This window comes from Malaya genurostris, chromosome 2 (assembly GCF_030247185.1).
Source record: "Malaya genurostris strain Urasoe2022 chromosome 2, Malgen_1.1, whole genome shotgun sequence".
Taxonomy (NCBI): domain Eukaryota; kingdom Metazoa; phylum Arthropoda; class Insecta; order Diptera; family Culicidae; genus Malaya; species Malaya genurostris.
The window spans coordinates 148,840,478-148,867,844 of NC_080571.1; the positions used below are offsets into that span (position 1 = coordinate 148,840,478).

At 39.2% G+C, this 27,367-nt stretch overlaps 1 protein-coding gene across 1 annotated transcript in view; it reads left to right on the top strand.

Moving 5' to 3' along the window:
- Positions 1 to 27,367, top strand: part of LOC131433123 (putative fatty acyl-CoA reductase CG8306) — a 374,751-nt gene that overhangs the window by 62,528 nt on the left and 284,856 nt on the right. Inside the window, exon 3 of the mRNA XM_058599945.1 lies at positions 5,169 to 5,278. Within this exon, the coding sequence (XP_058455928.1) occupies positions 5,169 to 5,278 (110 nt within the window). The remainder of the gene's footprint in view (positions 1 to 5,168; positions 5,279 to 27,367) is intronic.

The window sequence follows — 27,367 nt, forward strand, 5'->3', positions numbered from 1 at the left end:
CAAATGCACTCGACAATCTGGTGTGCAACATAAACCAAATGGGTAGAAGAGAATACCTGCACGACCACAGATTGATAAAGGAAATGGTGCAAAAATTGCCATATGCGATCCAGGTCAAATGGGCAGAGACATGCCAAACAAACATAGGCTCGCCAACTCTGGAGGATTTCAATCGGTGGCTTGAGCCACATGGAAGGGTTAATCGACTAATGACCGAATCGACACCAGAAGTAAAAAGGCACAGGATTAACACACACGCTGCGGAGGAAAAACAGCAAGATGCAGCACCGACAAAACAAAGAAGCCCACCGAAAGGAGAATACAGCAAGGACTGCGCGTATTGCAAGGGAAATCACCACCTCAGAAAATGTGGTGAATTCAAAGATTTAGCAATTAATGAAAGGCACCATTTCACAATGGAAAACCGTCTGTGTTTTGGTTGCTTAAACAAAAATCATACCGCATGGAAATGCCCGACGAAGCGGCCATGTGGCATTAATGGGTGCAAAGCAATGCACAGCCCGATTCTCCACAAAACACCGGTAAAAAGAGATGATCAAGTTAATCATCACGATGGGAAAATATCGGGAATTCTGTACCAGGTGGTACCCGTTACATTAAAGAACGGGACAAATCGAGTTGATACCTACGCGTTTCTTGACGCAGGATCATCTCTGACGTTATTAGACGAATCCCTGGCCAATAAGCTTGAACTCAAAGGCAACGTCGAGACACTAACGTTAAAGTGGACTCAGAACGTCACAAGGAATGAAGATGAAAGCAGACGGGTTCGCCTGTGGGTAAGCGGTGCATCCCAAAGAGCTTACGCATTGAAAGGAGTGCGAACCGTAAAGGATCTGCAACTGCCAAAACAAACAGTAAAGGCTGATAAATTAAAACTGCAATTTAAGCATTTTTCTACTAGCACCAGTAGAGAGACGCCTTGGTGATATAGGAGAACCAACAGCGTTGAGGACGAAACTGGGTTGGTTAATATTTGGCAATATATCCAATACAGTAGAAAAGGGATATATGATGCTTCACGAGGAGGAGAAAAAGCTCAACGAACAATTACAAAACTACTTTTCAACGGAAGATTTCGGTGTTAAAATTCCCGAAAACCTACCTGAATCAAAGGATTTGCAACAGGCCAAAACGACAATAAAAGAAACAATGAAGTACAAGAACGGCAGATACGAAATAGGGTTACTATGGAAAGATAAGGATGCCCAATTTCCAGAGAGCTACAATCACGCTCTACGACGACTATACGACACAGAGAAGAGATTAAAGGAATCACCCGAGCTGAAGGAATGGGCAATAAACACATTCAAGGAATATGAAGAAAAACAGTATATACGAAAGCTCGCTCCATGGGAAATAAAACAACCCTACCAACGTGTATTTTATCTACCACACTTCGTAACAATCAACAAAAATAAAGTACCTCCCAAACCGCGACTTGTATTCGATGCAAAAACAAAGATAAATGGAACATCATTTAATTCAGCATTACTAGCTGGTCCAGACCAAACTACGTCATTATACGGAATATTGATACGCTTCAGGGAAGGATCGGTAGCTGTAAGTGGTGACATAAAGGAAATGTTTCACCAAGTGCGCATCAGGAAGGAAGACCAGCATGCGCAAAGATTCCTATGGAGGAATTTCGAGGACAGAGATCCAGAAATTTACCTAATGCAGGTGATGACGTTTGGATCAACGTGTTCCCCGGCTTGCGCACAAGCAGTTAAAAATTATAACGCAGAGAAGTACAATGAGGAATACCCGGAGGCGGCAAGAGCAATCATTAAACAGCATTATGTAGACGACTACATTGACAGTTTCGGGTCCGCCGACGAAGCTAAACAACGAGTTAAGGAAGTCATCGAAATTCACGACAACGTCGGATTCCATATAAGAAATTTCATATCAAATAATGATGAAACAATTATGGGAATACCAAGTAATCGAAGGCTACATACGAGCACGAAAGCAATCGCAGATAAAATGATGGCCAATGAAAAAGTCTTAGGCACGGTGTGGAACACTGATACAGATGCACTTAAATTTGACATAAGTATGGATAAAATCTCAAGTGAAATAAAATCGGGAAAGAGAATTCCAACAAAATCAGAAGTACTCTCATTTCTAATGAGCATATACGACCCGTTAGGATTGATTTCAAATATAACGATTCACGGGAAAATTCTCATGCAAGAATTACACAGAGCTACGGCAGAATGAAAGAAAGCAATTCCGGAAAGTTTGTACATGCAATGGAAAGAATGGATCGAGACCTTACGGATGATGAAAAATATATCCATTCCAAGATGTATGACAGATGGACGCTCCACAACGGTTAAGTTACATACATTTGTCGACGCCTCGGAACGAGCGTTTGCGGCATTTGTGTATGTCCAAACACCAACTACGATAGCACTCGTAACAGCAAAATCTAAAGTAGCCCCGATAAAAGCGCTATCAATACCAAGGCTGGAATTGCAGGCAGCCGTACTCGGTACAAGAATAACAAATACCGTTATCAAAGAAATGAGACTTCAAGTTGAAAGTACGACCATGTGGACAGACTCACAAACGGTGTTAGCATGGATTCACGGTGAGCAACGAAAGTACAAACAATTCGTGGCACACAGAATCGGTGAGATACTGGAATCAACGTTTGTCGAACAATGGCGTTGGGTACCATCGAATAAAAACCCAGCGGATGAGGCTACTAAACAGGTTAAGGAAAATTCTAAATGGTATAACGGACCTGAATTCCTGAAATTCCCGGAAACAGAATGGCCGATAAGCAAGTTCTCAACAACAAATGAAGAATTAAAGGAATTTATCGCGCTTCACACCACAGAAGACTTCCAAATTATCAGGGAGAATGACTACTCGGACTGGTGGAGACTAATAAAAAACCTTGTCATTTTGAATAAAAATCGAATGCAAGTTAGGTAAATCTAGTTGATTTACGAGGGCCGGGATGTTACGATGAGTATCGAAACTTTATCGATTTCAAATTAAAACATCAGGCACATTCAACTTCACTTAGCATCAAATTCAAACCTCGAGAACGATCGTACAACATGACTGTACGAGATAGGGCAGGTTAAAAGAAAACCAGAAAAAAGGTCAGCAGGCTCGCGATGCGGCAGCGCACCGAGATAATCCGCCTTAAGCAAAATACGGGTCAGGTATAAAGGCACATTGTTAATGTTTCCCTGCGCTTTCGTTAGGACCCGACTAGACTCGGTTAAATAAATTTGCATTTACGTTACGGTCCCTTTAGAGGATTAAATCGTTAGGGATTAACAATGTAAGGTCCAGTACCTGCAATCGTCACTTGTGTTCGAAATGGTTTGAAATGAAAATATTTGTAATGAAAGGAAATGCATTTAGTTTGTACAAATGCAAGTAATTGTCTGGTGCCTGATAAAGCTTGAGTCAGGTACCAAAATGGAAACAACGGCCGACCGGATTAGCCGGTCGGGCATGTACCGGGTAAGAAAACCCAGGATTAGAAAGCGTTGCAATGAATTGCAATTCAACGATGTATTGAAGGGTAGAAGATTTACGGTTTACCCGATATATCATTTGTATACCTACTATGTAAGAAAATTCTGTATAAATAGGTTAGATTTTCTGTAAATAAATCAGTCTTAGATCAGAACCCAAAAAGGGAGTTTGTTGTCACCAGAGTATCACGTACTGAAGTAGTTTGTTCCTCAAAAAAAATACCGTGACCTGTGAAAGTGGCTGGAGAAGTATATTTACCAAAGGTATCACGTCCTGCAGTAGTTTGTTCCTCGAAAACCATCAAGCCCTGTGAAAAGCGGCTAGAGAAGTACATTTCAGAAACTTTCCGAAATTTTCATATCCGAACGAGCAGTGCACTATTGTGCCATCTGTGTAGAACTAACGCGTATCCCCCACTATAGGAGGTGTCGCCTAGATCACACGATACACAAAGCTGCCAGCCTCATTAAGAGAACCCCCCCTTCGAGGGAGATTTGGTAGCTCCACCAGGAGCTGGTTTTAAACCAAGAAATTCTAATTTCTTACCAAAACACGAGGGGTCTGCTTGATCTTATTATCTATTTACCTGATGGAGATAAAATTTGGACTACAAATTCAAATTTACGTACCGGAGATTCTGGATTTTGCACATGATAGTGAAATATACATACATTCGAATTTAAAACGATGTTCTGTAACGGCGTTGGTAACCTTTGTAGCCTACTGTAGCAATCGTTTAGTACTCCTTGTTCTCGTATTGGTGTTCACTTGTGATACCGGTTAGTTGACTACTAACGTTGAAATTACTCAGGCTAATGTTGCTTCTTCCACAAATTGTTAGCGGGAGAGAGGAGAAAGAGAGAGAATATTGATTTGTGCATCAATGCAAAAGAAGGCGATTGAACCTATAGCGCATTACGCAAGGGAAAGAAATGTCGCATAGGCGGATAGTGTGGGAAGCTTGCTTAGCTTGCTGTGTGCAGCATATGTTGCAACACGGTCGGCTAGCATGGGAACTTAGTGTGAACCATATGCTTGGCTCTTGGGAAATGTAACGATCGTCAAGTGTTTTTACGACCTGTTACTAATTTGGATGCATAGTACTTGAAGGATAAAGGATGTAAGGATTGGTGTTTGGGATTTTTGTGCATGTTCGGTTTTAGTTTATGATCTGTGATCAGAGAAGGAATGGTTAGAGATCGTGTGAATGCTGGAATGTGGGAAAGTATTTTGTTTGGGTTAGTCGGGTCACGATTGTCATGCTACACTTTGCTCAGCTCGACGTACTGGATCGAATGGTATATAACATCTCTGCTATACGATTTCTCAAGTGATAGCATAACCTTTCTATATGAGAAAGACAAAAATCGTGTAAACTTAGATCTCCATAGCTGTTCAGTAAAACAGCGCCACGATTCACTTAAATTTTCATTTCAAAACATATAAAATGAATTATATCATCAACCTCACGGGTAATATAACTGAAATGGAAAATAGTTGCAAAATTTGTTGTTACTTGATAATAGAAATGCATCTGTACCTCGGTGTATAAAAACATGTTTCAATGTGTCTAATCACTTACTTAGTAAATGTAAATGAATGATTCCTACGAGTTTTTCACGTTATTTTCTCTGTTTCAGGTTACTACAAGATCACCCTAACACCTATACCTTCACTAAACATCTGGCTGAACATGAAATCAACAAATTTGCACATTTATTTCCATGTGCAATAGTTCGACCAAGCATGAGTAAGTAATGCAGAAATTATGTGATAATGATACATGTTAACGATTTGAAGTTTACAAGTTATCCTAATCATACTCATTTATCTCTTTATTTATTTATTTATTTATTAATTTCGTCAAGCAACTGCAGATTACAAATAAATCAGGGGTGTACCCAGGATTTCGTTTCGGGTGGGGCCCTCAGATAAAGAATATTGTTACTGAAGATTGCTTATGTGTCTAATTATCGGTGTGGCTTTTACCGGCGTTTTTAACAGACACTTTAAAGTTTTCCACTGTAACTGTCATTATGAAATATTCAAGTAAAATTTGTAACTATGTCCGAGAGAAGGTTATTGTATAACATTTCTTAACGTTCACTGTCATGTTATTTATGTCGTACATGGCTAAGATCTTCTAAATATCTATGTATATAGCACAACGGTAGCGGGTCATATCGCCGAAAGCCATTTCGCCGAAAGTCGTTTCGCCGAAAGTCGTTTCGCCGAATGCCATTTCGCCGAATGCCATTTCGCCGAATAGGTCACTTCGCCGAAAGTCGTTTCGCCGAAAGGGTCATATCTCAAGCATGTTATGTTTTCTGTATAACTGATGTGGCGCAGTCACATAACCGAAGCCAAGATGGCTCGGCGGCACAAAGCATTTAGATATTTTTTTCATTTTCACTTAACAAACGGAAAATACCACCTACATTTGCCTGGTAGATACACCTATGCAATTGCTTTGATGCTTAGTAGCTAATAGTCAACAAGTTTTTTTGGGAACTACAATGGTAGGTCAACAAAACGGGTGTTAACGCTATCATCTTTCGTTTGTCTTTAATTTAAATCAATTCTAATTACGATTATAAGACGTTTTCAGGATTCGGCGAAATGACCCTTTCGGCGAAATGGCTTTCGACGAAATGGCATTCGGCGAAGTAACCCATTCGGCGAAATGTCATTCAGCGAAATAACCCTTTCGGCGAAATGACCCTGATCCAGCACAACAATCCACAAGGCTTGGGATGATACATATTCGGAGATCATCTACATTCCTACTTCAAATTAGACAGTTCACTGCATAGAGTAGCACAGCCGATTAGTGGAGAACGGAACACATCTTCTAAATTTATAGTTCACTTCAGTAGATGGTCGTACAAGCTAGCTTTGGCTATTCTGGTTTCGATTCCAGGTTACAAATGAAAGAACGAAAATTACAAAACGAAACTCACATCGATTTCACAGAGATAACTTGAAATTTGAGAATAGATAATAGTTCGAGAAAGCTAAAACAGGTGAACAAGGGTGATGATCAAGCAATTGTTAACTAAACCGTTGGTTTTAACCATGGTAGCGATGCTCACGAACTTCATGTAATACCATTTTACCACGATGTCGGTCTTCAATTACTTCACGCACGCTCATACTGTTTTTCCTGATTTGAGGTAGTCCTCCAAAAGTATACTATGACGATCCCAAAAAAACGACACTATGATCTTAGTGACCTATTAAGACGCCCTTCGAGGCATTCGTGCTGCTTCGGAACACTCGTGCCGAATTCAGGGCAACCATTCTGTTTTCTGGCGTATAACAATGGTTCCAGCCAAATATGTACTCGAAGTGCGCTTGCGTTTGTCTTTTAATCCCTAAACAAGTATGTGCAGAATTCAGCGGGAGGATATCTTTCTCATCTGCAATATCTTGCTTGACTGCGGCATGCTCGCGCACTTTCTTATTTCGGTCGTCCAGCACAATTTTATGTATTATTATAATTATTGTCGTTTATTTTGCCCCGGTGTTATCCTCCATTTTAAGTGGTTTTGACACTGTTCTGTGTAAATGCAGTGGAGTTTTGACTTTAACAAAACTCGTTTTTTCGTTTCTGATATATAATAACTGTGACTGATATAAATAATTTACTATGTTTATACTACGCATTATTTCTACGATAAAGATAGGTTTTTATTTGATTTTTTGACATAGTAAGGTCAAGATCATTCCAAAACTGATTAGAGTGACGCATAATGCTATTGATTGGACTATTCTTTGCAAAATTTGTTCTATTGTGTCTTGCTAAAAAAAATTCTTTGTTCGTAATTGACGGCCAGGTACATACAAATTCAATGTGTTACACCATTGTAGAAAAAACGAGAAGGACTTTTTTGGGGAATTATTTTGGGATCCAAAAAATGGAGTAATCCGAATTTTGTATAAAGCAGTTTTTAATATGTAGTCCTTCTCTTTTTTTTCTACAATGGTGTAACCCCTTAATTGCGGTAGTAGTAAAGATGATTGTACGCGTTGAGATATAATGTCGTTAATAAAATAAAGCATTGGAAGATTACGACGTCCTTTAAGTGTGCATATATTGATACGCATGAAAAATGCGTCATACGATGACAGATGAAATGCTGTTCAGTTTAATTTACGAAATGCATATAAAATAAATTGTTTCTTGTTCGATTTAATGTGTTCTTCGTGAATAATATTACAGTAATTTCATACTATACGAAGAGAAAAATATTGTTAAAATAACCAAATTTGGGTTTCACACAATGAATATTTTCATTTAAATAGTGACACAACAAAATCTGGTTGATATTGCAAATATTGCTACTTGAAACTACAAAACATGATGATTTTTTTTCTCAGTTGATTACTTTGTTTCAATCAATATTTTGACAAAAATAACAAACATTTTACTTATAAGTTCCTGTCAATTTATTTTCAAATAATTTCACAGTTAATTTTAAAAAATTGTTTCAAATAAACGAGTTCTAGTGTAAGGTAATTATATTTATAGCTCTAAATTTACCAAATTTTTAGTTGAAATAATTGAATTTAAATTTAGCTATTCCAACTAACGCTTTTATTTGTTATAATAAAATATTCTTGTTAGTTTTGATGTGGAACACATCTATGTTTTCCATATAGGTGTGCAAATTAGAAATTCGAGGGTGAATATGCGCAGAAATTTGGTCAGATTAGTTTCTATTATTTATATTATTTCATCAACTGATTATATATATTTCTACGTATTGATTTGAAAATTTAAAGCCCCGTCTTTTCAATTATATATGATTGAAATTGTCATGAGTATTTTTATAACGTTAGGTCAAGGTATACACGCGGGGGAAGCTAGCACGGTTTTAACAATACAACATACTATACAGAACGGTGTTTAAGGTGACCTAAATTTATATTTTGTTCAATTTACAATTATATTATTACCCAGGTAAACTAATGAACAATAAATTATAATTATAAAGAAAATTATTCTCGAATTCAACTCTGATTAGGATTTCACAGAGAGCAATAATTAGGAAATTCGTCGCACTTAACCTAAACTTAAATTATTAGCATTGATGGTAAGACATAATGAATTTTAAGGATGTAAAGTTAAAAATACTAAAATTGATTAACATTGAAATCTAGATAGACGGTCTAATTAAGCCTGTGGTGACAGTGATTCTGTAGATCAGTACATGATTTGAAAGTTCTATGAACCGATAACACAGGCACTAAAGTAAGGTTAGTTTATATAAGAATTAATCAGATTACCTGAATGTACTTACAGGATTTTGTAATTAATCTATAAGGAAATTAATTACAAGAGACGGTTGTCATCGGGTAACATTACCAAATCTTTAATTGATTGAAAGATGTCGTCGAATAAATCTAAGCCTAGCAAGTCCAGTGCTATTGAACCACCGAAGCAAGACGTTGCTAGTTCTGGAAATAGAGTTAATCATCCAGGAACTGAAGCGAATTCGAAGAAAACGAATGAGCCCAGACGCAATCCTCCGCGCCAAGGTCGGATGAATAGAAAAGGTCACTGTCAATGCTGTGACAATCCCGACACCAGTAGGATGGTTCAATGCGACGTTTGTAATCTTTGGTTCCATTTTTCTTGTGCCGAAGTATCAGCGGGTATCGCAGATGTAGGCTGGAGATGGCCCACATGCGATACAATGAAACAAACGGTTGCCAATAAAATTATGCATCAACTGCCAAAAGATACCGCATCCACAGGTAACTCGAAAAGTGAGACGAAACGACGAATGGATTTAGCGCTGAAGAAGGCAGAGGCTGAATTTATGTTGGAAAAACGTTATTTAGATCGTATGTACGATATTATGCTAGAAGGCAAATCCGAAGCATCCTCAACAGCAAGTGAGTACGAATCTAATAAAATGTTGAATATCCAGAGATGGTTATATAACACGGAACGCGCAGGCCAATTCGGTATAAATAAGCCAGAAGAGGAAGGAACAATCGAAAGCACCTCGAGCATCTCGGTAGGGCCCACAGAGAGCCATGTTTCGAACCCTCGAAAGCAATACGATCAGCCACCTAGTCCACGAGTAACTAACTTTGCACCTGGTCAACGATCCACACCAATACAACCAGCGCCAACAGAAAGGTGGAATGATGAAACTGTGTGTGTATTAAACCGCAGTCAAATCGCAGCGCGTCAGGCTGTCTCCAAAGATCTTCCGGAGTTTGGTAGCAATCCCGAAGATTGGCCACTGTTTTTTCTATGTTTAATACATCGACACAAATGTGCGGATATTTTAACGAAGAAAACATGTTTAGACTCTGCAAATGGCCATCATAAAAAAGGAAGAGCTTTACCTTCGCCAAATATCGACAAATTGGAAACCGTTGTAACCTTCGCACTAACAGTAAAGAACTTAGTAGCTACGATACAAGCGTGTGAAGTTAACGACTTCGTTTACAATGTATCTTTAAGATATGAGCTGGTGGAAAGATTACCCTCAATACTCAAGTTAGATTGGGCCAAGTACTCGAGAGGTAATCCTAATCCGAATTTGGTCGATTTCAGTTCATGGTTATATTCCACGGCTGAGGATGCAAGCAGCGTTTTGGCCACATCGAACACTGATCAACGTTTACGCCAAAATAAAAAGGATATATTTCTCCACCATCATTCAGAGTGGGACGCAGCAGAAACGAAATCAACGTTCAGATAACACGTTTAATTTTCACGAAAATGCGACCTCTCAGTGCGTGGTGTGCAAAGCTAATTGTTCTTCGGTAGCGAGCTATAATCGATTCGTGGAGTTTAGCAGCGAATCACGATGGGCCGTGGTAAAGGAACAGAAGTTGTGCCGAAAGTGCCTCCGAAAGCACAATGGATCGTGTAATAAACAAAAAACATGCGGTATCGACGGATGTACATATCTACATTTGTTTATTTGTTTCTTATGATTCATCTGACATAGTTTGTCTTAATGAATAAAAATTGATGAACTAAGTACACTAAAATCAATTTTCACGATACACAATACGAAAAAGGTCAAGTAGACGTTGGTGAAACACACGGGACGACACATTAAAATCGAAATACTGGAAGAACTCGTTGAATCTCGTACAGACAGAGCGAAAGGGTTCGTGCTGTCCATAGACCGTATTCCTTGATTCCAGGAGCAGAAAGTTGCGTTGACGAAGTGATCTTTCCGGTGCGTAGAGATTTAACCGCATTAGCAAAGGTGGGCTGTCAATATCCCCCAAAAGCAGCTTAGCAGCAAATGTAGCTTGAGCAATGATTCGTCGTGTTTCCAATGGCTCAAGATTCAATAGACGACATCGATCGGTATAGGCCGGTAAATTCATGGGGTCACGCCACGGTAGCAGGCGCAGAGCGTATCGCACAAATTTTCGTTGAACAGCTTCAATCCTAGTATTCCAGAGAGCATGGTAAGGGCACCATACCACAGCGTTTGACTCAAGTATAGAGCGTACAAGTGAGCAATACAAAGATCTCAAACACAACGGATCCCGAAACTCTGAGGCAATCTTCATGATGAAACCGAGTTGACGATTGGCTTTGGCTAAAATTTCATCATAATGAAGTCTAAAAGTCATTTTTTTAACCAGGATGACACCAAGATCCTTTATATTCTCCACTCGTGTCATGGATCTTCCCGCAATGAAATAATCGAATATGACAGGATCAGTTTTACGATGGAAGGAGATGATACAGCATTTCTCGATACTTAAACATAAATAGTTTTTTGAGCACCGTTCAACGTACGTTTGAATCATTTCCTGTAACTCAATGCAATCCAGGAGACATTTGACAATTTTAAAGATTTTTGTGTCATCGGCATAAGAGAGTCTGCATTCCGGTGGTAACAGTAGCAGAAAATCGTTCATACATCATCGCCTTCTCCATACTAGGGAAGCACAAACCCATCAGAATTCCCTTTCTTCGAACGCTGCAACGTGCAACGTACACCAAGGACAATCTGAAATCCTTTTTAGAATTGTTCCTGTTTTCTTGTATGGGCCCTCAAAGGTTATTCGAACGTATGCGTTTATCGACGATGGATCCGAACTCACTCTGATTGAACAATCTCTTGCGGATGAGCTGGAGTTAAAAGGTCCAAGGAAACCACTATGCTTAAAGTGGACTGGAGGAACACAGAAAACGGAGAATGCCTCTCAAAGGGTAAACCTTCAAATATCTGGAAATTCTACTCCTACAAAATAATATAGTCTATCTCAAATACACACAATCGAAAATTTGCAAATTCGACCGCAAACGCTGAATTTAAACGAAATGCAAGAAAAATTCAAACATAACAGGTTGCTGATAGGATTGGATCGTGCTAGTCTCGGATACGCTAGTAAGAGTCGTGAGGGTAGGGCTCACGATCCTATCGCTATAAAAACGCGGCTCGGATGGACACTGTAAGGAAGCTGTCTTGGGAAACTGCAACCCAGTCACAGCGTGAATTATCATAGCCTCCAAGTTTGCCAATGCAATGTACAGAACGACGAAAAGTAGGGGTTACATACGAAAACTATCGATCCATGAGTTGCGTATACCGCGACCGAGAGTGTGGTATCTTCCAATTTTCCCGGTTAACAATCCGAATAAATCCGGTAAGACCAGATTGGTGTGGGATGCAGCAGCCTCCGCTCACGGAGTCTCGTTAAACTCGGTACTTTTAAAAGGAACCGACCAGTTGAATTCATTGCTATCAGTGTTAATACAATTTCGAGAATTGAAGATCGCAGTGTGTGGTGACATTAGAGAAATGTACCATTAAATACAAATCCGTAAAGATGATCAACATTGCCAACGATTCTTTTGGAAAGATAATCTAAACGATTCTAATCCGAGTGTATATATCATGCAGGTGATGACATTTGGCGCTAGATGCTCACCGAGCATAGCGCAATATGTGAAAAATCACAACGCGAAAAGATATGAACATGATTTCCCGTCTGCTGTCCATGCCATCGTAAAACGACACTATGTTGACGACATGCTCGTAGTGTCGAGTCAGAAAAGGAAGCCTGGCAGTTAGCGAATGATATAAAATTTATATATGCTGCAGCTGGCTTCGAAATGAGAAACTGGATTTCAAATTCAGCGAAATTGCAAACACTCCTGCAGCAAAACAGTACCAAAGAAAAGAACTTGAGCATCGGCGATGAAAAGTCCACAGAGAAAGTTCTCGGTATGTGGTGGGATACCTAAACGGATTGCTACACCTTCAAGTTGTCAACGCGATACGATCAGGATCTGCTTTCAGGTCATCGTCGCCCGACTAAGAGGGAAGAGCTTCCAATTCTTATGATGATCTTCGACCCCCTGGGTATAATTGCACACATGTTAATGTTTTTAAAGGTCCTGCTGCAGGAAATTTGGAGATCAGGAATCGGTTGGGACGAGGTAGTTGAGGATTCCCAATTCGAAAAATGGTTATCGTGGCTATCAATTTTACCTAGCGTTGCTTCCGTAAGAATTCCTCGATGTTATCGTAATCAAACGGAGTTAGGAAAACAGACGAAGATTCACTTGCATTGCTTCGTAGATGCAAGCGAAAACGGCTTTGCTGCAGTGGCTTATCTTCGATTCCAAAGGAAAGATACCATAGAGTGCGCTCTAGTCGGATCCAAAACGAAAGTTGCCCCGTTAAGTTTCTCTCTATCCCACGTTCTAAATTACAAGCTGCAGTTATTGGAATGCGTCTCGTAGATACAATCTCGAAATCCTTATCGTTTAAAATCAAAAAACGTTTTTACTGGACCGACTCTACAGACGTGATATGCTGGCTGAAATCGAACCATCGACGATACAGTCAATTTGTCGCCTTTCGTATTAGCGAGATCCTTGAGTCAACAAGCATGAACGAATGGAACTGGGTTGGGACAAAGATGAACGTGATAGACGAGGCAACAAAATGGAAAGATGCACCGAGACTACACGAATCTAGCCGCTGGTTTCGTGGCCCAGATTTTCTCTGGACACCACAACACGAATGGCCAACCACTGCACAAACGTTGAAATCAACGACAATGGAAGAGCTTCGCCCTCACTTGTTACTACACATTACTCCGCTTCATTAACCCACTGGAGTTTTCTGAATGGAAACCTCTACTACGGCGAATAGCATATATTATGCGCTTTATAAGCAACCTGAGGCGAAGCAGTAGAAAAGAAAAATGAGTCTGCGGTCCAATAACGCAAGGAGAGTTCGCGAAGGCCGAAAATTATTTGTTCCGTTTAGCTCAATGTAGCATGTATACCGATGAAATAGCTATTCTTAAGAAGAATCGTTCATCGGATGGATCAGAAAGAGAAATCCCAAGAAATAGCACTCTATTCAATAAATGTACCTACTTAGATGAGAATGACGTGCTCAGAATTCGTGGTAGAATTCAAAATTGGTCCTTTATCCATCGAGATACAGCCAACCCTATAATTCTACCTCGGGACCATCAAGTTACACGTCTTATCATAATAGACTCACACAACCGATTCAATCATCAAAATCATCAAACAGTCATCAACGAATTACGTCAGCATTTTAGCATTTCTCATCTAAAAGCTAAGTACAATAATGTTCGGAAAGATTGCCAGAAATGCAAAAATGACAGTGTTATTCCACGACCTCCATTAATGAGTGATCTTCCACCAGAACGCCTAGCTATCTTTGCTCGTCCTTTCACGTACATAGGCGTTGATTATGTTGGGCCAATGTTAGTGTCATTTGGACGACGCACGGAAAAACGATGGGGAGTATTAGCGACATGTTTAACAGTTCGCGCCGTACATCTACAATTAGTGCATACTTTGTCTACCATTCGTGCGTGATGGCTATTCGGAACATTATGATCAGAAGAGGGATACCGGCAGGAATCTACAGTGATCGGGGAACAAATTTTAAAGGAGCAAGCAAAGAGCTGCAAGTTGCAATACAAAACCTTGATCATCATCAGTTTTCTAAGGAATTCAACACAAGTCGTACTCAATGGCACTTCATTCCTCCGGCTTCCCTTTACATGGGAGGCGCTTGGGAGCGTTTGATTCAATCCGTGAAAGAAAATCTCAACAGAATTCAAACCAATAGACTTCCTACTGACGAAGTATTAGAGAACATGTTGCTGGAAGTCGAAAATATTATTAATTCGCGCTCTCTCACCGAAATACCTGTCGATGATGATGAGTCACCCGCATTAACTCCCAACCACTTTCTCGTCGGATCAACTAATGGGCTTAAACCGTGGGTTCCGTATGATGACTGTCCTATCGTGCTAAAGAACAGTTGGAGACAATCACAAATTATGGCAAACCAGTTTTGGCGACAGTGCCAACAATTACCCGCAGGACTAAATGGTTAACTCCGACAAAACCCATCGAGGTAGATGATATTGTTGTTGTTGTTGACCTCAAACTCCCTCGTAACTGCTGACCAAATGGCAGAATCATCGCTACAAAACCGGCAAAAGATGGTCAGGTGAGATCAGCTACTGTGCAAACAATAAACGGTATTTATGAGAGACCCACTGTAAAGCTTGCTGTTCTCGATGTAGGCGTTAAGGCTGATACGCAATAGGAAACTTTCGCGCATTCCGGGGGAGGTATTGTTTTCGCCAAATCGAGGAGTTATTACAGTTAAACCTGTGACACGACGTCTCTGTTTTGATAACGCAACCGCACTTTGTGGATGATGAGAGGATTGTCATGAGTATTTTTATAACGTTAGGTCAAGGTATACACGCGGGGGAAGCTAGCACGGTATTAACAATACAACATACTATACAGAACGGTGTTTAAGGTGACCTAACTTTATATTTTGTTCAATTTACAATTATATTATTACCCAGGTGAACTAATGAACTATAAATTATAATTATAAAGTAAATTATTCTCGAATTCAACTCTGATTAGGATTTCACAGAGAGCAATAATTGAGAAATCCGTCGCACTTAACCTAAACTTAAATTATTACCATTGATGGTAAGACATAATGAATTTTAAGGCTGTAAAGTTAAAAATACTAAAATTGATTAACATTGAAATCTAGATAGACGGTCTAATTAAGCCTGTGGTGACAGAAATTCTGTAGATCAGTACGTGATTTGAAAGGTCTATGAACCGATAACACAGCCACTAAAGTAAGGTTAGTTTATATAATAATTAATCAGATTACCTGAATGTACTTACAGGATTTTGTAATTAATCTATAAGGAAATAAATTACAAGAGACGGTTGTCATCGGGTAACAGAAATGTTGATTAATTGCGAACAGTGTCCAATTTCGTCTGCTAAAAATCTAAGACACTATGCTGGCGTACTGGAGGTACCTAACGGAGACGATGGTTTTGAAGGAATAAGCGAAATATCAGTTGGAAAGCATCGCTCTGATTGGTCAATCGATACAAACACAAAGCTGTAGGAAGCACGCGAATGGATAAATATAAGAAAAAATATAGTTAACGTTTTAGTCTTACGTGAAACATGTCAGATGGAGGTTGCTGCTAGATCCCACTTAGCATGCGATTATATTTTGATAATCGTTAAGCGTTCGTTGAACGGCATACTGCTCGAAATAATCGTTCAGTGTGCCGGAACGATTTGTTGTAGTTTTTACTACCACAAATATAGTGTGAAAATTTCGTGTTATCTTAATATAGAAAGAAAATTTGTTGTTATTCTACATAAAGTTGAAGTATTCTACAGGTATGTAGTGTTCATTAAAAAAAATGAATAGAAACTTCCAAAATTCTCCAGTAAAACTAGTCAAACGGGTCTTTAACTCCTCATATTGAAAATGGCTCCACAATTGAATCTTTCTGCTAGATTAGTTGAACGAAAAAATGGCACTCGGTTCAATGGTCTGTTTTAAAATTGGCAAACGTTGAACGATTAATTGGACGTTGATTGGACTAACGAAAGACCACCTTTGAACGTTTTTTGCCTTTCTCATATAGAAAGGTTATGCAATCACTTGAAAAACCGACTAGGGCCAAGTGTCATATACCATTCGACTCAGTTCATCGAGCTTAGCAATCTATTTCTCTCTCTCTCTCTCTCTCTCTCTCTCTCTCTCTCTCTCTGTATGTGTGTGTATGTGTCAAATTATCTCACTAGTTTTTCTCGCAGATGGCTTAACCGATTTTGAAAAACTTAGATTCAAATGAAAGGTCTCACGGTCTTATACGGAATTCTTGAAGTTCATCCGGATCCGACTTCCGGTTCCGGAGTTATAGAGTAAAGTGAGTTCAATATTGTACACCGTAACTTGAACCGGCGAAACAAAAACGTAAAAAAATGTCTAAGCTGGTCTCAAAGCTACACAAATCGATAGTCATTATCAGTATGCAACTTTTTATATTGTGAAGACGGTACGACCACTTTGTTGTAATTTATTGAAAGATGGCTTTTTGGTCAATGTTTCTTTACAAAATATTTATTTTGCGTCAAAAGCCGACGTTTCGAAGGAATATCCCTTCATCTTCAGGGCAACTATAAGGTTAACATACATGATTAGTCACAGTTTTCACATTATACAATTTCATAACAAATTGTTTACTCACAAACGACAACAAATATTTTTCGTCAAGTGGATTGGAACATTTAAAATGATCAAAAACGGGAACGGCTACTCTACACTAAAAGCACAAACGGTGTGAAAACATTAATTTGAACGAACTACGATTTGAATTTGTATGTTTGTTTTAACTTACACAGTCACTTCCCCCGCACATCAAACCAGATTAAACATTGAAATATTTCTTAGTCATGGCTGATAATAGAGCAAAAATCAGAAAGAGATAGATGAGCAGCAATAGACAGCGAAAATGAGGAGATGAACACGTAGAAAAAGAAAGATACTGTTGTTAATGTGAGAGAGAGTACAACAAACCAGAGTATGCTGCATATAAATTATGTGTATCGGTTCTAAAGTTAATGGTGGAACCATCTGTGAAAATGTGACACATTTCTAAAATTTGCAGTGCATTGATCCTATTATCTTGATCTAGAATCTTTGCACTGTCCAAATCAAAAATGTGCTCAGATTCAATCACGTGCACCATTAACGCTGTCTTTTTATATTCATCCGTTTTGCTCTCACTATGATCGGTGCCCGACGAGACGAATTTTTGGTACCGCTGTATCAAAGAGCGGTGTCCAGACAACCGCTGTTTCAGTTGCTGCGTGGTTAAGCCAATGTATGAGCTATCGCATTCTGTACACGGAATGCGATAGATTACATTGCGCCTTAGAAACTTCGAAGTGGAATCCTTGAGCCTCGAAAAAAGTGATGCGTTAGTTTTTATGCACTTAAACCCCAAACGCACATTCTTGTGGTTCCTCTGAATAATCTTAGCCAGAGCTGGGGTAAGTGCATCCACATGGTGAAGCGACCGGTACACCATTTGGTCGCTGTCGCTTTTGTTTCGGTTGTCATCGTTCAGTTTGTTCACAAATCTATTTATAAGTCTGTTGATGAGTGAACTTGGATAGTTGTTGCGGATTAAATAATCACGCACTGTTTTCTTTTTCTCAGTTACAGATTTGCACGTTGACAACCGAAACACTCTCCCAATGAAACCAGTGGCCGTGTTTAGCTTTTGCGAAAGTGGATGAAAGGAGAGAAAATTCAAAATTCGTCCCGACGCAGTAGGTTTTTTGTACCAGTCGGTGACGATTTTTTGTTCCTCTGTTCTTATTAAAAGCATGTCTAAGTACGGCAGTTGGTTGTTTTCTTCCACTTCGCATGTAAATTGAATATGAGAGTTGTATGCATTCAATGCGTTACTCACATATTCAATTCTGTCTCTTGGGAGAGCGGTGACCAAATCATCAACATATTTTTTGAAAAATGGAATGGGCATACCGATCGTCCCCATCACTTGATCGAGCAAGGATTCCATTACCAGATCGGCAAGTGCAGGTGACAATGGATTACCCATCGCAGTGCCGGAGGTTTGCCTGTAGTAAGTGCCACGGAAGACAAAATAACTGGAGGAGAGATTGAAATCGACTAGTTGAGTGAATAAATCACTGTCTTTGATGGTTGTATTTTTCTCGATCGAACTCCAATTATTTTGCACCGCTTTGATAACCAGGTCTCGGGGAATGCAAGTAAACAAACTAACGACATCGAAAGAAACCAATACGTAGTTAGGTGGAAGGGTAACGTTGTTTATGAATGAACAAAACTCATAAGAGTTTTGAACATTGTATTTGTTCTGGTCAATCGATTGTCGTATTATGTTTGCAAGAAACGCTGTATCAAAGAGCGGTGTCCAGACAACCGCTGTTTCAGTTGCTGCGTGGTTAAGCCAATGTATGAGCTATCGCATTCTGTACACGGAATGCGATAGATTACATTGCGCCTTAGAAACTTCGAAGTGGAATCCTTGAGCCTCGAAAAAAGTGATGCGTTAGTTTTTATGCACTTAAACCCCAAACGCACATTCTTGTGGTTCCTCTGAATAATCTTAGCCAGAGCTGGGGTAAGTGCATCCACATGGTGAAGCGACCGGTACACCATTTGGTCGCTGTCGCTTTTGTTTCGGTTGTCATCGTTCAGTTTGTTCACAAATCTATTTATAAGTCTGTTGATGAGTGAACTTGGATAGTTGTTGCGGATTAAATAATCACGCACTGTTTTCTTTTTCTCAGTTACAGATTTGCACGTTGACAACCGAAACACTCTCCCAATGAAACCAGTGGCCGTGTTTAGCTTTTGCGAAAGTGGATGAAAGGAGAGAAAATTCAAAATTCGTCCCGACGCAGTAGGTTTTTTGTACCAGTCGGTGACGATTTTTTGTTCCTCTGTTCTTATTAAAAGCATGTCTAAGTACGGCAGTTGGTTGTTTTCTTCCACTTCGCATGTAAATTGAATATGAGAGTTGTATGCATTCAATGCGTTACTCACATATTCAATTCTGTCTCTTGGGAGAGCGGTGACCAAATCATCAACATATTTTTTGAAAAATGGAATGGGCATACCGATCGTCCCCATCACTTGATCGAGCAAGGATTCCATTACCAGATCGGCAAGTGCAGGTGACAATGGATTACCCATCGCAGTGCCGGAGGTTTGCCTGTAGTAAGTGCCACGGAAGACAAAATAACTGGAGGAGAGATTGAAATCGACTAGTTGAGTGAATAAATCACTGTCTTTGATGGTTGTATTTTTCTCGATCGAACTCCAATTATTTTGCACCGCTTTGATAACCAGGTCTCGGGGAATGCAAGTAAACAAACTAACGACATCGAAAGAAACCAATACGTAGTTAGGTGGAAGGGTAACGTTGTTTATGAATGAACAAAACTCATAAGAGTTTTGAACATTGTATTTGTTCTGGTCAATCGATTGTCGTATTATGTTTGCAAGAAACTTTGAGAGATGATATGTTGGGCAACTAATGCACGACAATATGACTCTCAGTGGAATATTCGGTTTGTGTATTTTTGGAAGTCCGTAAATTTTTGGACACGTTGCATTGTGTGTTATTAACCAAGACCTGGTGTTTCGGTCGATCATTTTTCGATCGTATAAAGCATTCACCAGTTTATTGTTCTTCGTTTGGACTTTGTTAGTCCAATCAGAATCAATCCTCTCGGATGTACTCTGGTCACCAACAAGGGCTTGCATTTTGTTTTCATATTCTTCTTTTTTCATTATTACAGTTCTGTTTCCCTTGTCAGCTGGCAGAACACAAACATCAGGATTGTCTCGAATGAACTTTTTGCTGATGTGATATGCTTCGATCAAAAAACGATCGACGGCACTGGTAGACGAATTGAATGAACCGTTCTTCCTTTTGTTCACGTCTGTAGAATCTCGTCGGGCTCGAGTTTAAGGATCGATTCCAAGTCAGCAATAATCTTAAAATATGGAATTTCTCGATTATCCTCGAAAGGCAAAGCAAACTTGGGACCATATCCTAATAAAACCATTGCTTCTTTAGGAACTACTACATCTGTAGTATTCCGTATCCAAGCGTCGTTCGTGGTGAAATTTACTTGTGTTTCAATTTCAACTTTAGCAAGTAAGCGGTTAAACTTGCTTTCAATGTTTATCTTTTTCAACCGACTTTGTCTTTTGAAGTAGTGGTCTTGCGCGTTGAAGAAGGAGGTGTACGTGTGCGGTGGGGTTACCTGTGTAATCTGACTGATGAGGACTGCTTTGTTCGCTTCTAACTTCTTGATTCTGTGGTAGCTATCTTTAATCTCGATGTTGAGAATCGCTCGTTTGAACCGATCCGTTGTCTTTTGCAGTTTTCCTAGGAACGGGCTAGCATCCTCCAACAATCCATTTATGCATCGGAACTGCAACTGCAAAAGACAACGGATCGGTTCAAACGAGCGATTCTCAACATCGAGATTAAAGATAGCTACCACAGAATCAAGAAGTTAGAAGCGAACAAAGCAGTCCTCATCAGTCAGATTACACAGGTAACCCCACCGCACACGTACACCTCCTTTTTCAACGCGCAAGACCACTACTTCAAAAGACAAAGTCGGTTGAAAAAGATAAACATTGAAAGCAAGTTTAACCGCTTACTTGCTAAAGTTGAAATTGAAACACAAGTAAATTTCACCACGAACGACGCTTGGATACGGAATACTACAGATGTAGTAGTTCCTAAAGAAGCAATGGTTTTATTAGGATATGGTCCCAAGTTTGCTTTGCCTTTCGAGGATAATCGAGAAATTCCATATTTTAAGATTATTGCTGACTTGGAATCGATCCTTAAACTCGAGCCCGACGAGATTCTACAGACGGCAAGCCGCAATCAGTTCACTAATATAATGCAAAACTACGTGAACAAAAGGAATAACGGTTCATTCAATTCGTCTACCAGTGCCGTCGATCGTTTTTTGATCGAAGCATATCACATCAGCAAAAAGTTCATTCGAGACAATCCTGATGTTTGTGTTCTGCCAGCTGACAAGGGAAACAGAACTGTAATAATGAAAAAAGAAGAATATGAAAACAAAATGCAAGCCCTTGTTGGTGACCAGAGTACATACGAGAGGATTGATTCTGATTGGACTAACAAAGTCCAAACGAAGAACAATAAACTGGTGAATGCTTTATACGATCGAAAAATGATCGACCAAAACACCAGGTCTCGGTTAATAACACACAATGCAACGTGTCCAAAAATTTACGGACTTCCAAAAATACACAAACCGAATATTCCACTGAGAGTCATATTGTCGTGCATTAATTGCCCAACATATCATCTCTCAAAGTTTCTTGCAAACATAATACGACAATCGATTGACCAGAACAAATACAATGTTCAAAACTCTTATGAGTTTTGTTCATTCATAAACAACGTTACCCTTCCACCTAACTACGTATTGGTTTCTTTCGATGTCGTTAGTTTGTTTACTTGCATTCCCCGAGACCTGGTTATCAAAGCGGTGCAAAATAATTGGAGTTCGATCGAGAAAAATACAACCATCAAAGACAGTGATTTATTCACTCAACTAGTCGATTTCAATCTCTCCTCCAGTTATTTTGTCTTCCGTGGCACTTACTACAGGCAAACCTCCGGCACTGCGATGGGTAATCCATTGTCACCTGCACTTGCCGATCTGGTAATGGAATCCTTGCTCGATCAAGTGATGGGGACGATCGGTATGCCCATTCCATTTTTCAAAAAATATGTTGATGATTTGGTCACCGCTCTCCCAAGAGACAGAATTGAATATGTGAGTAACGCATTGAATGCATACAACTCTCATATTCAATTTACATGCGAAGTGGAAGAAAACAACCAACTGCCGTACTTAGACATGCTTTTAATAAGAACAGAGGAGCAAAAAATCGTCACCGACTGGTACAAAAAACCTACTGCGTCGGGACGAATTTTGAATTTTCTCTCCTTTCATCCACTTTCGCAAAAGCTAAACACGGCCACTGGTTTCATTGGGAGAGTGTTTCGGTTGTCAACGTGCAAATCTGTAACTGAGAAAAAGAAAACAGTGCGTGATTATTTAATCCGCAACAACTATCCAAGTTCACTCATCAACAGACTTATAAATAGATTTGTGAACAAACTGAACGATGGTGTACCGGTCGCTTCACCATGTGGATGCACTTACCCCAGCTCTGGCTAAGATTATTCAGAGGAACCACAAGAATGTGCGTTTGGGGTTTAAGTGCATAAAAACTAACGCATCACTTTTTTCGAGGCTCAAGGATTCCACTTCGAAGTTTCTAAGGCGCAATGTAATCTATCGCATTCCGTGTACAGAATGCGATAGCTCATACATTGGCTTAACCACGCAGCAACTGAAACAGCGGTTGTCTGGACACCGCTCTTTGATACAGCGGTACCAAAAATTCGTCTCGTCGGGCACCGATCATAGTGAGAGCAAAACGGATGAATATAAAAAGACAGCGTTAATGGTGCACGTGATTGAATCTGAGCACATTTTTGATTTGTACAGTGCAAAGATTCTAGATCAAGATAATAGGATCAATGCACTGCAAATTTTAGAAATGTGTCACATTTTCACAGATGGTTCCACCATTAACTTTAGAACCGATACACATAATTTAAATGCAGCATACTCTGGTTTGTTGTACTCTCTCTCTCACATTAACAACAGTATCTTTCTTTTTCTACGTGTTCATCTCCTCATTTTCGCTGTCTATTGCTGCTCATCTATCTCTTTCTGATTTTTGCTCTATTATCAGCCATGACTAAGAAATATTTCAATGTTTAATCTGGTTTGATGTGCGGGGGAAGTGACTGTGTAAGTTAAAACAAACATACAAATTCAAATCGTAGTTCGTTCAAATTAATGTTTTCACACCGTTTGTGCTTTTAGTGTAGAGTAGCCGTTCCCGTTTTTGATCATTTTAAATGTTCCAATCCACTTGACGAAAAATATTTGTTGTCGTTTGTGAGTAAACAATTTGTTATGAAATTGTATAATGTGAAAACTGTGACTAATCATGTATGTTAACCTTATAGTTGCCCTGAAGATGAAGGGATATTCCTTCGAAACGTCGGCTTTTGACGCAAAATAAATATTTTGTAAAGAAACATTGACCAAAAAGCCATCTTTCAATAAATCAGTATGCAACTAAACAAACCGATTCCGGCTATCCTGGTTCCCGGTTCCGGAAGTACCGGAAATAGTGGTAATATATACCAAAATGGATCTCACTCACTTTTCTCGGCGATGGTTTGACCGATTTCCACAAACCTAGATTCAAATGAAAGGTCCCACGGTCCTATACGGAATATTTGAATTTCATCTGAATCTGACTTCCGGTTCCGAAGTTATAGGGTAAAATGTGTTGAATATTGTACACCGTTACATAAACTGGCGGAAAAAGCCTTGAAAAATGTTGTGAACTGAACTTAAAACTACAATTCAAATAATGATTTGTGAAAATCGGTTAAAGCATCGCAGACCAATCGAAGTGAGTTCTATTTTTGGAATTTTCTTTCACTATTTTCGGTGATTCCGGAACAGGAAAAGGGGGGACCGGTAGTGCCGAATTAAGTTTTTATGCCCACAAACTAACTCACTTTACTCCATAACTCCGGTTCCGGAGTTATAGAGTAAAGTGAGTTCAATATTGTACACCGTCACTTGAACCGTCGAAACAAAAAACGTAAAAAAATGTCTAAGCTGGTCTCAAAGCTACACAAATCGATAGTCATTATCAGTAGGCAACTAAACAAACCGATTCCGGCTATCCTGGTTCCCGATATCCGGTTCCGGAAGTACCGGAAATAGTTGTAATATATACCAGAATGGATCTCACTCACTTTTCTCGGCGATGGTTTTACCGATTTCCACAAACCTAGATTCAAATGAAAGGTCTCACGGTTCTATACGGAATATTTGAATTTTATCTGAATCTGACTTCCGGTGCCGAAGTTATAGGGTACAATGTGTTGAATATTGTACACCGTTACTTAAACTGGCGGAAAAAGCCGTGAAAAATGTTGTAAGCTGAACTTAAAACCGTTATTCTCAATCTTAGGGTCAAATAAAAGTTCTTATAGTCCTACTAGAAATTACTGCATATTTTCGGATACATTTAAATCGTCATTTAAAGTACGATGGCAAAATTGTATAAAATCTTCAAAATTTGAATAAAAACTAGTAGAGTTTGTACGTGATGTTAGTTGGTGGCCGTACGAGCCGACTTCGATTATACCAGTTCTCGGGTTCCGGTGCAGGAAGTGCATATAATAGTGAACCCACTTCGTTTTCTCAAGGATGACCTACGCGAGCAAAGCACTGTTTCATTCTGTATGTTATACTAGTTAATGCACAAGCAATCCCTTGGTTTCTTTCAAAAATCGAAGAGAAAATTTTTGAACAGAATACCACAATATTATACACGAGAACGGCATCATTACACCACTAGGTGGATTAAAACAGGTTTTCTAAGAGGGACAGCAAGCATCACAAGAAGCGCTATAAAACGATTTGAATCTTTCACCGGTTTCCAACTCAGCAAGCGATGATATTTTGTTGGGCGTTGAGCGTTTGTTTAACAGCATAATGCAATTCATCGTTTGTAGGAGTTAAAACAACAACAAATCGTTCAGTTTGCATTAACGATTTGTTGTTGTTTTTAGTCCTACAAAAATAGTGCAAAAATGGGATGTAATCTCCATATAGAAATAAAATTTGTTGTTATTCCACATGAAGAAATAGTATTCTACAGGATTGTAGTGTCAATTAAAACTTATTTTAACCCACCTAGTGGTGTAATGATGCCTTTCTCATATTACTCATAACATCATAAATATTATTGTGGAATTCGCTAAAACAACTGTTCATTGAATAGAAATAGAAAAGTTTGCTCGGACCTAATCTAACAAACTCTACAAATCCTGTTTATTCTGTAGTTCCTGAACCGGAAGTAGTATCTACAACAAATTTAGGAATTCCGTATGAAACTGTAAGACTTTTCCTTTGAACCTATAAGTTTGTGAAAATCGATGTGGCCATCTTGAAGGAAAGCGAGTGAGACCTTTTTGCAGTTTTTAATCGCCATTTCCAATTCTTCCAAAACCGGATTCAGATAACCGGAGTTTGCCAGCAACAAATATGACCTACAAATTAGAACAGTTTTGACCCTAGTTAAACCTAGACTTACTATCTCATGCTTTATTTCGATTAAACCAATTAGACGAAATCTAACAAACGAAGCGAACCTGCGTTTCTGTTACTTTAAGCTAAACATCATGAATCAACAGCATAAAACATGTAGTAGGATTATTACTTTTATTATTATTATTGACATCATTAAAACACCGGCACGGTATTACAACACTATTGGCTGTGAAAATTGCATATATTTTGAAATAAATTTGACCATTAGCATACATTAGGGCGATTAGAAAACTTTGACACTCATCGCCCTGTAACTGCGGAACCGGAAGTCGGATTTGGATGAAATTTCACAGTATTTTTAAAGATAATATGAGCTTCAATTCAAATCATGATTTGTGAAAATCGGTTAAAGCATCGCAGACCAATCGAAGTGAGTTCTATTTTTGGAATTTTCCTTCCAAATTTTCGGTGATTCCGCAACAGGAAAAGGGGGGACCGGTAGTGCCGAATTAAGTTTTTATGCCCACAAACTAACAAGCTCTGCAAACTAGAATAATTTATCAGACAGTTTTATGGGATTTGTACCTGTTTTGTATTATCGTTTGTGAAAAAATACTCATGAAATTGATAATTTTCCACTTATCACGCTTTAGTTTCGGAACCGGAGGACGGATCCGGATGAAATGTTCTAGAAATTTTTAAGAAACTATAAGACCTTTCATTTGAATCTTAGTTTGTAAAACTCAGTTGAGCCGTTTCAGAGAAAACTGAGTGTACACTTTTTCTCTAATTTTCACATATTACCATGTAACTCCGGAACCGGAAGTCGGATCTTAATAAAATTCAATAGTAGGCTATGGGACTGTTATTCCTTTTATTTGAATCTAAGTTTGTGGAAATCGGTTCAGCCATCTCTGAAAAAAGTGAGTGCATATTTTTTCCATTTTTTGGTACATATCATCCTGTATCTCCGGAACCGGAACCGGAAAATCGGTTCAGCCGTCTCCGAGAAAATAGTGTGCATATTTTTGTGACATACATACACATACGCATACATACACACACAGACTTTTGCTCAGTTCGTCGAATGGTATATGACATTCGGCCCTCCGGGCATCGGTTAAAAAGTCGGTTTTCACAGTGATTGCATAGCCTTTCTATATGAGAAAGGCAACAATAAGTGGATAAAAACTTCCGAAATTCTCCAGTAAAACGGGACCAGCTTCAACGGGACTCTAATTCCTCATATTGAAAATGGCTAAACAATGGACCTCTGTCTGCCAGATTTGTTGAACGAACAAAATGGCGCTCGGTTCAATGGTTTCAAAATCGGCAAACGAAGGTCCCGTGTTGGCCTCCCATTGAACGATTAATTAGACGTTGATCGAACCAACGATACACCGTATTGGAGCAACGAAAGACCAACATTGAACGTTTTTGCCTTTCTCTATAGAAATGTATTAGAATTGCTGAAAAAAAACGACTTTTGCACGGAGCCTCGGAGACCCATAGTATTATATACTATTCGACTCAGTTCGACCAGATCGGAAAATGTCTGTGTGTGTGCACTTTTCGAAGATATACGCGCTCAATTTTCTCAGAGATGGCTGAACCGATTTTAACAATCTAATTAAATTTAATTAAGCATCTCGAAAAAAGTTCTCATGCAAAATTTGAGCTAAATCGGACATGGGTAAGTGGTGCTGCCCAGCGGTTGAAGTTTGA